The sequence below is a fragment of the Diorhabda sublineata genome, chromosome 3, assembly GCF_026230105.1.
Source record: "Diorhabda sublineata isolate icDioSubl1.1 chromosome 3, icDioSubl1.1, whole genome shotgun sequence".
NCBI classification, from domain to species: domain Eukaryota; kingdom Metazoa; phylum Arthropoda; class Insecta; order Coleoptera; family Chrysomelidae; genus Diorhabda; species Diorhabda sublineata.
The window spans coordinates 23,643,248-23,655,867 of record NC_079476.1 but is presented as its reverse complement, the minus strand read 5'-3'; the positions used below and the strand labels follow the sequence as shown (position 1 = coordinate 23,655,867).

General features: G+C 31.5%; 1 protein-coding gene across 1 annotated transcript in view; it reads right to left on the bottom strand.

The window, feature by feature from the left end:
• Window positions 1-1,370: 1,370 nt before the first annotated feature.
• LOC130441623 (G-protein coupled receptor 52) overlaps window positions 1,371-12,620 on the bottom strand; it is a 48,264-nt gene continuing 37,014 nt past the window's right edge. The window contains exons 5-8 of the mRNA XM_056775383.1: window positions 12,041-12,299; window positions 9,194-9,593; window positions 8,833-9,079; window positions 1,371-8,313 (exon numbers count right to left, since the gene is read on the bottom strand). Coding sequence (XP_056631361.1) covers window positions 8,906-9,079; window positions 9,194-9,593; window positions 12,041-12,299 — 833 coding nt within the window. The 3' untranslated portion in view covers window positions 1,371-8,313; window positions 8,833-8,905. The remainder of the gene's footprint in view (window positions 8,314-8,832; window positions 9,080-9,193; window positions 9,594-12,040; window positions 12,300-12,620) is intronic.

The following is a 12,620-nucleotide window of genomic DNA, read 5'->3' as shown; positions in this document are numbered from 1 at the left end:
GTCATCGGAGAGTTCACAGTATTTATACGTGGGAAGTTCAAACACTTGGGCAAGCCTGTTAGCCTTGTGATGTTAAAAGGTTCTTGGTAGTCAAGAAGGCCTATGAGCTTAATGGTATCTTACCGCTTACTAACCCATTTCTACTAGTTCAAATAGAGGATGTTCATAAGAGGGAGTTGTATCCACACTTATGTAGAGCCTGGTTCTAGACGCACTCATCAAAGAGTCGTTTTCTAAAGGAGAATTTTGAGAATATACTCTACGACATAGTTCAAAGATTGAACAAAAAGGTGATGTCGGCTGGTAAGACTTGAAACTCATCAATGGGAGGGGTGAGCCATTGAGTGGAAAACAGAGATGTTATATCTAGAACTCACACTAAATAGTAAACTCCTCTGGAATAAAGATGAAAAGGAAAAAGCCTTGATGGTGTTCAGAAACTTCGGGTTGAGAATTGGGCTTGTAAACCAAAGATCCAGAGGTGGTTATAATTTTGAATTAACTCTTGGGTGTAAGAAAATAATATACATGAGGATGAAATTCTGACGAACTTATTCGATCGATTTAGAGGATAAGTTATATACACATGTTACCAAAACTTATCAATTAGGTTATGAATTGCCTTCGCATCCACCAAAATGTCCAGGTTTGTATAAAGTAGTTAGTTCAGGTTTCTTAAACTGAGAAGAGATTTGACTTTGATGATGAAATAATCTTAACAAAAACCTGTTTCAATGTACCAGATAAATCTTAGTTTTTCGAAGAAATAATAAAATTGGAGAAACGTTTTATAAAGTTTATAGAGAAAATAATATAGTTTTTTATCAAAAATCGTGTGATTCATTTAAAATATTATTGTTCTGCCATCGAATCTTTTTTGTACCCAGTTCAAAGATTGAGTTTTCTTAGAAGCGCCTATAAATATAAATGCTTATAATTATGTTAATTTTGCAGTTGTTAGACTGTGAGGCAATTTGCTGAAATGTATATATTTGATATTTAAAAACCATGTACAAGCTCCAGATTAATAATTTAGTTGATTTAATGCAATTCAGGCTTAAAAATAAATTTTTGAAGGAAATATTAATAAAGTCACTATTTATGCAAAAATGCAAATGCACGGCTATATACGACTATGAATGTATAAATCAGATTAATAAGCTTGTTTTACTAGTATTTTACATAATCTTTTATTTTTTACAAATTTACGACACATACTACATTTTTATCTATATAAAATTTTGTACAATCTATAGATAATATTTTGTCACTCAACTGAAAAATTAATTATTAAACTTTGGGTACTAGTTTTTTCATAATAATTCAATCCCTTTGTAACTTTAAACTGATAGGAATAAAAAAATTAATAATTTTCATAAAATTAGTTCGGTATCAGTTAAATTTTCACACAGTATGATTATTACTGTAATAAAAATTAATGCAATCTCGAAGTTTTCAAATGAAACGTCCTCTATGTCTTTTACGGGTGTAGTTCCGAAATGATGAGCCTCCCGATTCTGCTGAAATTATTGCCAAAGCAACTCCTAGTTTAAAGAAATAGGATTTGATCGGAAAAACATCATTTGATTCCTACCAGTATGCTTTGGGATATAACAGCCAAAAAACGTACAATACTTATTTTGTAGGGCTTTTTATGAACTTCTTTTTTAACTTGAAACTCTTTTTTTCTGAAAAATAAATTTTTCGGAGATTTTTTAGTAAAATTGTTGTGGGGGCTTTGTCAATAAAAATCCTTTTAGGGATTATCGTATCTAACCAAAGACAATCTTTTGCAGAAATTTCAGCAAAATCAAGTTCATCTTTTCGGAACTTTATCATTTTTTCCTTTAGATCTCGAATTAATATGCATATGTCCGTCTTATTATTAAAATTACGGAGTTTCAAATTTCAAAAACTACCGAGCAAGCTCAGTCATCAATTCTAAAGATGTTTTGATACGATATCCCGTTTTTTCGAAATTATTTTTGGGCTAAATCGAATATGTGGTAAAAGTGACAAAATAACTTGAGCTACACTAGTTTTTCAATCTGAGTTATAAATATTAAATATATAACAGCTTCATTATTACTTTTTGATTATTTCTGATAACAATTTAGTTTGATTGCGTACACGCCTATCGAGCATATGCAACAATTTATATATTTCTGTTTTGATTATCATTATTGCGAAATATATATTGAACAAATTAACCAAATAAGAATTTATACCATTTATGTAATACTCCTATATGGACAGTTAGTATGGGAAAAAATCTCCCTACGTTACGGTGCCGACAATATTCATTTTCTCTCTCGTTAGAGACACTTTATCTATACTGCGCATGCTTGAGAATGCGCAGAACCTAGCTGGAATCTCGGAGGATAGAGAAATCGTTGTCTTTCTGTCTTCCTTAGTCGGAACAGTTCAAAGTATTACCTATATGATCTATAATAAACAAATATTTTCTGGTAAAACATCTAAAGAATTTCTCGTTAAAACGATCTTGAACGACTGCTAACGATTTCTATTTGTTTCTGCTGCTTTGTGACTAAAAGTTTTTAATGCTTTTTGAAAATAGTTTTCGATTCTTGTAAAAGAATTCTAACTATTTTAAAGGGATCAGAAATGATGTCTCTTTATAAAGAATAGAGATCGATTATTAATATGGTATTCGATTCTGTAGCAATTCAATAGGAACCCATAAATGGAATCGATTTTTGAAAACTTGATTTCTCGTTTTTAAAAATCGAAACTTCTCACTGGTTTTAATAGATGTTCTGCCACTCTGTTTGTTGATGAGGAATTTTAGCAAACCTAAATTCCGATGTCACAAACAATTTTTTTACAATCTACAAACATGAAGCATAAAATTTTAATTGGAAAAAAACGTTCTTACTAAAAAATATCTAGATATAGTGTTTAGGTATGTTTTTGATTAAATAATCTAATTGGTGTTAAGCCCTGGTTTTTCTAAACTTTATAAAATGAGAGCTGACTTTATTCAATATCAAGTAAACAGATTTTGTAGTAAGAAAAATTAATTTTGATTCGTACTTCGACAACAACAAATTCTAAAAAACCAGTTTGGGATAAAATAGTATGAAATGTATTGAATATTATGAACGAACTAGTTTTATAGTGAATATTTCCGGCTTGTCAGTCTGTTAATGAGGATACAGAATCTTACTAAAGGTGGCTTTAGTAAGATCCTGTACGTTATTGAATTGAGGGATCGTCTTCATGAAGAGGCGGATTCCATTACCAAAACTGTTACTATGAATATGACCGTGAGATAAAAATTCTTAATGGAAAGTTAGTAACTTAACTCATTCATTCTAACAATTGCAATCTCCAAATTTTACAAGTATTTCTAATGAAACGATGCAGTGCCATGCTAAAAATCGTCTTTGATGTCTTAGTTTCTGGACGCCAAAAGTTTATAGTATAAAGAAACTTCCCAGAAAAGATTGAGGTATAGCAGTACCTGGCCTGATCTAGAGATGGCGGTAGTTGCTTGAAAGTCACCACTATATTAGAAAATCGACAAATTGTTTGTTATTTGTTTGGCAGCCATAAATACTGAGCATAGCTGGGAAAAGTGTGTCAAGCTAAAATTTTTGTCTTTCCTTTGTTGAGCCACCCTCGTCCAAAATTCCTTGAAAATCTCTTGAAACTACAAACACGCGTCAATATTTACAGCCGAAGTTGCTAGAAAACGTCCGAAGGCTGCACTAGAATTGATCTTGAATCTTCTACTTTCTCATATATTATTGGGAAACGTGGCGGAAAAACCCCAGTCAGAATATTTAGAAAAAGAGCAAAAATGAACAGAAATAATGAAAATATGTACCATACAAAGTAGAGACAGAAAAACCATCAAAGATAATGATCTACAGGGTTGACTTATAACTTAAGAAAATCTGTTACAAATGAATCGAATGAAAATCATTTGGTGCAAGATCTGAAGCTTCAGGATGCTGGTTAGAGGATTCAATTCGTAAACCAGATGATTGAGCGCTTTCTAACGTCTACCGACATCTTGTTTTCGATTGAAACCTATTTCCAAAACACTTAACTCACTCGTTCTAAAAAGGTTCATCAATCAAATTCCAATATAGGGTCACGGTAATTATTTTTTCCATTCCACGAGGACAACTTGCAACCTCCGAATTTTACAAGTTTTTCTAATGAAACGATTCAGTGCCTTGCTAAAAATCGTCTTTGATTCTTTAGCTTTTGGATGCCAAAAGTTTTTCTTTTTGTGTATATCCGCTTTACTCACCATATTCAGTTCCTCGTGACCACTGTTTAAAAAATGAATGAATGAATCCATGAATTTAAGATTGTGACGAGTGCAATTCTCACCAATGAATTTCGCTGTGCTTGCAAGCTCCACCGAAAATTATCAGAGAATTCAGGAAAATTGTAGTTGGAGGTCCAACTTCCCTAGACCATTGCACTTTTTAAAATTTTATTAAACAAAATTCAATGTTTGAATGAAAATATAGTATAACAAAAGTCGATGGAACACCATAGAAGATGCAGGGAATGAGAAAACAAGTTTCTAACTTATATCTCAAACGTGTGTCAGAAGGTAAAAGCATGTAGAATCCTTTGAGCTCTCGATAATACGTTTTTGAAGTTCTGTTGATTTATTTCCACTTCCAGACCCACTGGATATATTTTTAATTTAATAAAAACGATATTTCAATTTAGGAAAGGTTTTTAAAAAAGGAAGCTTAGATAGAAAAAAGAATTTGATACTGCCGACGTATTAATTTTTTTCGTTTGATAGAATAAAAAAATAACATAGATGTAAATCGGGATTTACATAAAAAAAATTATGAAATTACGAAACTATTGGAATTGTTTAATATTTACTTGATATAATAGAGTCACGTTTACAGGAATGTTACGAGAATGTAAAATTATATTAAAACATCGTAATAGAATTATCAACAGAAAATTTAGTCCCTCAATATAAAAACTGTAGGCTTATCAGTTCTGCTAGAAAAAAAAATAATTGAAGTACCATCTGTTATATGGATCAACCTACTTTTTTGGTTTTACTCTCATATTGTCTTTATTACTATTTTTTTTTAAATAACTTCTATTTAATTTCCAAATATTGCGTTCAAATTTGTAAACTAAACTTTCAACTAATGCTACTTTTAAATACGTTTAGATCAGCATATAATTAACATTAGCATTAACAGCATTAGGAATAGCAAGTTTAAAAACATTTCTTTCTTATAGAATTCAATTCTTTCCTGTTCATCGATTAATCTTTTTGATATTTCTATAGAGTATAGAATATTTTGTATTGTCTATGGAGATTAGAAAGAAGAAAAAGTATCTCTTTGGAATGAAATTGAAAAAGTATCCAGCTGTATACGATAAATAAAAGTTCAATAACCTTCTAAATGGCGGTGATGTTAAAAAACGGTACGATTGTAGAAATTGTAGATGAATTGTGGTATGTCGAGTTGTATTTTACAAAATTATGGAAAGTTATCCATGGTGTAAATAATATTTGGTACTTCTAGTCCAGGTAATAAAACAATTTAACTCGCAATTTTTTCGTCCTGCCTGGATGTACTTGAAATTTTCACAGAAGGTAGGGAATAGCCCAAGGATCATTTTTATATATCGTGTGAAATTTTTTTTCACATTCCGACTACAGGAATCGATGGAAAAAACTACATTTTTAAAGGTTGTTTCGCTAATAACTCGAAAAAGTTGCTTTTTATCAAAAAACCATGGAAAGCAAAATTATAGCTTTTAAAACAACAAATAAAACTCTTTTTTTTATAATTTTTCTACGTGTAACACGAACCGAGATACGGCATTTTGATGGTTAATTTGTTAATTTGAAAGATTCAAAGCTAAATAACGAGGAAAATTCATAAATCTTTTTTAGAGTATATTATTAGAGCTTTAAAATAAAAGTCTCCAGCATTAAAATTGAGCGACTTAAGATCAGTTCTAAAATTAGTAAAAACAACTCCCCTAACAAAAATAGATCTTCACACTTTTGGTTCGTCTATATGCATTTATTAATTTGTTTTTGTGCTTTATAGTGATCGTGTTGATTAAAAATTATTTAATATTGATTTATTATCACTTGTAAGAACACAAGTAAGGATATTTAAATGCATTTTCTTCCTAAAAACGTCGAGATAATTTCGTAAATTGATTTTTATTTGATTAAATGACACATCATAATCACCTACATCAGTGAAATTAGAAATCAGAATGTTATTTCATTCAATTACAGCAAGTTTTGGAGTGTGAATTATTGTTTCTAAGCTTTTTAAGCAATAGATTTAGATAATTCAATTCTATTTGATGGATTATTTTATTGAATAAATAATATGTTAAGATAGTCTTTTATTTCGAAATTTTCCATAATATAACTTTTATCAATGGAAATAGCGAAAATATAAAAATCTTTAAAATCCTGCCAATTTTGGGTGCAGGACCGGAGCGACAAGATCTTGGTGGTAAAGAAAGACCTAGGAAAAATGGTTAAAATAGATGGAATATGTAAATTGAAATTTAGGGTGGAAAATAAGCGTGAAAGTGTAGAGATGGATCATGGAGACTGATCCAGCCCAACAAAATTATCTAAAGAACATTTCTGCGGTGCGACATTATTATTATTATTATTAATCTGTGGTGTCATTTATATTCTCTTTATATATGTTTTATCAATAGCGTCAAGAAGTTCGATCAATTTAAAATGCGTAATTTTAGAGAAATTGAGAAATTGGAGATTCGGAGATATTTTTCACCCTTTACTTCAAAATATCTCCGAAAGTACTAAAGATACGGAAAAAATAAAGTAATACTTGTAGCTTCTTTAATGACTATAATTTTACTTTGTATAGGTTTTGTTCACAGTGGATATTTGGCGTGATATAGCCGTTAAAAACCTCTGTTCACAAGCGAAGACCACCTTATCCGACCCTTTTAAACTCACCCCATTTAAAAATTGAGGGATATTGAGGAATTTAATTCATATAAGCTTGTAGCTCTTCAAAAGTCTTACCAAATTATGTTTGAAAAAACTTTATATCAACAAAAATGAAGGAGCTATGTTTATAAACCCAATTTTTTTTAGAAAATAGCCCGGTTCGGAGCGTAGTAATCTAAATAACCGGAATATTTGGCCATAATACATAATATTTGTTCCACTTTTTCTTTTTAAATCGAAAAACAGAGAAAAAGAAACATTAATATTTCGTTATTTCCTCACCAGTGTATTTTCTAGACTTTTAAAGAAATAGCACAATTATTCAATTGTGTTTGTTATATTTATGAAAACAAATCGAAATATAGAAAATTCTTTTTATGCTAAATACTACAGTTTTCTAATTCTTCTGTTTTGTAATTCAAGGATCTATCCGTATATATTATTTTGGAGTTTTTTAAGGGTTGAAATATTATGAAATTGTATCCTACAGTATAAAACAATCCATATTCAACTAATCCAAGCCAAATTTTACCCTTATTAAGGTTTAAAATTTTATTTTATAATTTCTTACAATTAAGGGTAGCTTTCACTCTTAAAAAACAAAAAGCGTACAAATGCGCAATATAGAAAATGAACTAGAGGGTGAAATGAGTCTAATACCAAATTTTTGTACGAATCGAAGCAGGACGAAAAAAATTGCAAAGTTTCGCCTTTTTTTGAGCTTTATTGCCTGGACTATTCTTTTTTGAATCAATTAAAAATCCATCAAATTAGTGTGTACATCTGCATAGACATAGCATTCCCAGGCACTCAATAAGACTGTTTAAAACTCGCTAGAGTTGTTCTGGATTATTAGATACTGCCAAGCTCAACTCAACCGTTGAAAGGGAAATTGGTTAGGTTAGGTAGGGGAGGTAAAGACTTTGGTAGGCCTAATCACAAGCTGAAGTCTGTTGTCACAAAGAGCTGTCAAGTTTTTATGAACATACGGAGAAATATCCGAGGGTTTGACTAAATGCTTCCTTCCAAGCCAATTAAAGACAATATTCAAGTATTGCATAAAAATCTAAAATATGTTTTATTAATTTTTTTGAAATGATTTGTAAAATATCCTATTCGTTTTTATTTTAAGGGTCCAATCGAAGGGGGTTGAAATAATTCGATAATTGTCCCTCACATTTGGAGACGTTATATATAACTACATCTATGATAATTGACTTGAACGATTTAATTCAAATACAGGCGTTCATAAAAAAATCACATTTAAATTTTCCAAACAAGTCATCGCTGAAAATGTTCATGTCGCGAAAATTGGCACCAGTATCTTCTTATTTTACCTAGAAACCAACAAATAATAAAAAAAATAATAAAAAAATTGGATTTATATTGTAAAAAGTCTATCAGATTTATTCCCTCACATACAATAATCAGCACATTTTGAATATACTATCTAAATCCCATAATATTTATAAATTTAAATAAAACAAAGAGATATTATTGAATTTTTTTATTCATTTGGGCGGTTTGAACGAGAAAATTGTTTGTGTCGTTATCATTCAATCCAGTCCGAAAGAAGTCGGTCATCATTGACCTATAGTGCTCGCTGATGATTGTGATGGCCTGGCCAACGTTGTTGTGTTTAAAGTTCATGACCACGTTTTGATGTCGAATTGGAAAAAACAAACGAATATTTTGTGTAACTTCCGATTTCGAAATCGCCGCCTTCAATGATATATTTAAAGAATTCTCTAAGTATGTCCTCATCGGGAGGAAACGCACTTACCCCTTTCCGCAAATCAAAACGCTGGTTGTTATTTCTAATTTTTAAAATAACGTATAATTTCTTATCAACTCACCTATAAAATATTCGTAGTCTCTCACAGCGATGCCTGTAATAGGAAAATTGATGGCGGGAAAGCAGCGGAGTAGTCAGTCATCATCCATACCTATCAGCTCTGCTTGAAGTCGACCTTTATATCGACAACAAATCGTCATACAGAAAATCCTAAGTGCCAACCTGAATTGTGGACTGAGTGTTATCAGAATCACGGATTTCCAGAACGAATTCAGGAAACCCAACCAAACAATACCAAAATGGAGAGTCTGTGGTGTAGAAATTATGAAATAAATTACACTTATTGTAAAAAGAATTCTTCCATTTTTAATTTTATAATAATTTATTGTGAGTATCAAACTGATTAGAAAATCTTAACTCACCTGATGATTCTCCAGAGGTGCAGTGAAATATTCATACAACTTAACCCCTATATATGGTGTCCAAGATAACCAGAACGCCACCACTAATGTGAATGACATCATGTGACTGGGATTTGACAGATTCTCCGATAAAGCAGTAGCATACTCCTTATCATGAAAAGGATACCCAGTTTTGATCTTCCGCAGCATGCTAAAGATATAAGTGTAAGTATAAACGATTGTGATGAGGCTCGGCCCTAGGATAAGGATTGATAGAGTAGCAGTATATGCTGCCATGCTACCCCAATCGAGCATGCAGATATAGGCTTCCTTATCGAAGAGAGGTTTCGTGAAACCTAAGAGAGGAGGACAACAAAGCATCGCTGCTGATATCCAGGTGAAGGCCATCCAGCATTGGCACCTACAAAAAAGCAAACAAATGCTTTTTAAATGATCAAACTCGCTCTGATTTTCTTTCAAATTTTAGAAATTAGAGTATTAAAAAAAATAATTAGTCTAGAGATTAGACTGATACTTAAATCAAATATCGCGAACAATTATAGACAATCATTATGAATGCTTCTCTAAATGCATTTCTCATTACACGATATATTTCTCATTTACAAGGGCCGTTTTTTTCCCAACCTCCGATCGAAAGTGGGCATGCGCTGTAGGAGATTGCGAAGCTCTCACTACACACTCCGCCATTGTTGACATTGAAGCGTCAGTCGGCGTTGTGTTACAGCCAAGTAAACATGTCCGCCATTATTGATCCTCTCGCCAAGTGTGAATTGCGAAGTGTGATTTGTTTTCTACAGGCTGAAGGCCATAGTGATGGTGTTATGCGTGAATGGCGTCGAAAGTTGGATGTGCATGATGAAGGGTGTCAAGGACGCAAATCTGTCGTTTCAGATGACCTGGTTCAACGACACAATGGTTAAAGAAAATCGCAGATTCGGGAGATTGTATCTCTGTCATAAAAATGTGCCTTTAAATAGACAAGCGAAAAGATTTTCAGCTTTTTCTTAAAATTTTAATTTGATCTAATCTATATATATTCTAATATCCCTGACTACTCAATTCCGAGGTAAGGGAGCTCAACTTAAAACTATATCAAAATATATTTGAATACCAACCAATTCACAATGAGTTATTTGAATCTCGATAAAATAAATTTCTTTTTAACGACTTAATCAGAGGTATCCTATGGTTAACTTGACATTTCTCATGTTAATTTCCAATGTGCGATCCTAACAGGAAATCTCCATTTCCTGGGTTTATGTATTGTAATTATTTCAACACGAGCATGCGAATACTTTCAGCATGCAAATGAATGGTGATGTATAAACTAATTTGCAGCATGTGACATTTCACGAAACGTATTTGAAATTCATAGATAGTTCGCGTACTTATCTAGCGTTTGTTTGATGTAAATTTACATTTATCCGAAACAAAAATATTGTTAAAATTATCTCGACTCTAACGAATAAATTTTCATTATTTTTCAATATTCAGTTCAATATTAGTTATGAAATTAACTATTCTTTCATTTCAGTTTTATTTCTTCTACTTTCCGTCTGTTACCAATTATTTATTTTTCTTGGTCTACGTTTTTATCATTTTCACATTATTTTTGATTAATACTATCAAGTTTACTTTATCCTTTTCCTAATCAATATATCCTTCTCCTGTTTTATGCACAATTACTCAAAATACTCAGAAAATGTTTTAGAAATAATCGAAATACTACTTCTTGAAATATATTTTTGTTCTAGCCAAAAGTATAATAAATAAGAATAATGATAATCGACATTGATTTTATTGCCATTGATTTTGTAATATTTGCTCCAGTTTTGTTTTTAATCCACTGAATTTAATTCAAGAAAATAACTCTGAAGTAGATCTATCACCATCATATTCACTTATACCGATTCGCAACATGACTGTTGAATCCTTCCTTCCAGGATATTCGATAGACTGTTTGATTGCGATTAAAGCCTTTAGCATTTAGTACCCAAAAGTCTTTTTCTTCGCGTGCCGTGGCCGTTATCCATCAATAACTGTCATGTTGTCTATCATATTAAATATCATTGCTTCAATTACCGATGCGCTGAATAGGTCAGTTGTTGATTTTTCCGAACAAGTAATGACAATTTTATCAGCCAAACTTTGCATATTCTACCCATTATTTTGCCATTATTACCAAATGAAGAAGATCGTACTTCACAAGGTTGCTTATCACATTAACAAAGTATACTAATTGACGTCTCTTTATAGTGTTAACTATCTCGTTTCTACGAAAAAATCCTCGGTGTTTGTAATATAACGGCGATAAACTCACATCTCCGACGATTTTAAACGTTTGAGTAGATTTTCTGTGAGCGTCTTTGTCTCTGGGTCGTGTAAGAAGCACAAGAAAGAACATCGTGCTATCTTCATATGGAGATCAAAATCATAGATGCAAAACTTGCTCTTGCTTTGGCTATTTTTGCTCGTATCTACGTCATCAGGAAAACGCAAAAGTAACAATTATAAAAATGATTCTTATGTTTTCTATAACCATAAATAGACAACACAGAATTTTTTGTAGTTAGTTTATATATTTTAGAACTGAAATATCCAGTATAAGTATTCTTCACAATGTCTGTGATATTCCTTTTTTGTTTTCATTGTATAAAAACATCACAAATATAACAAAACAAATTATAACTTCTTTTCTATTCAAATTTAAATGTCATTTCTTCAATTTTGTCTGATCTCGGCCGAAAAATTCTTTGAAAATCATAAAAATAAAAGAATATTTGTAAAATGATCGACAAAAACAATGTTTAGTGGTCTATAATGACGAATAAATAATTTTTTACTGACCTGGTTTTAGTTTGGAGCGTTTCGTACCGCAACGGTTTTCTCACCGATAAATATCGATCTACACTAATCCACATAAAAGTATAAACAGTGATAGCCCAAAGGGTAACTTCTAGATAACCAATCAATCGGCAGATAATGTCTCCATAGACCCACTCGTTTACGACCGCTGGATATACTGATAATGGTACAACTAGAAGGCCACATAGTAAATCTGCTACGGCTAAGGAAAGCAAGTAATAATTTATTACCTCAGAAGGTCCTGGAATAAAATATGAACACTGAAAGATAAGCAAGAAATAGTTTATTTAAAAAAATAGTTAAAAGACCACTTATGGAAGGTTTATTTTGGTTTCCATTTGCTCTCAATGAAAAAAAGTTTGAAAATGTTACACTTTTAGGGTATTTTTTACTTTAGTGGTAAATCAGAAATAGCATGGTAATAAGTAAGGGTACCAACGTGCGAAGAAAGCCTTTGATCCTTTGTTTAGATAACTTTCTTCACCATATCGCACCACATCGTTCTTGGTTGACTCTTTTCGCTTATACCACTTCTTAGCAGTTTTCATAGCTACCCCATTAT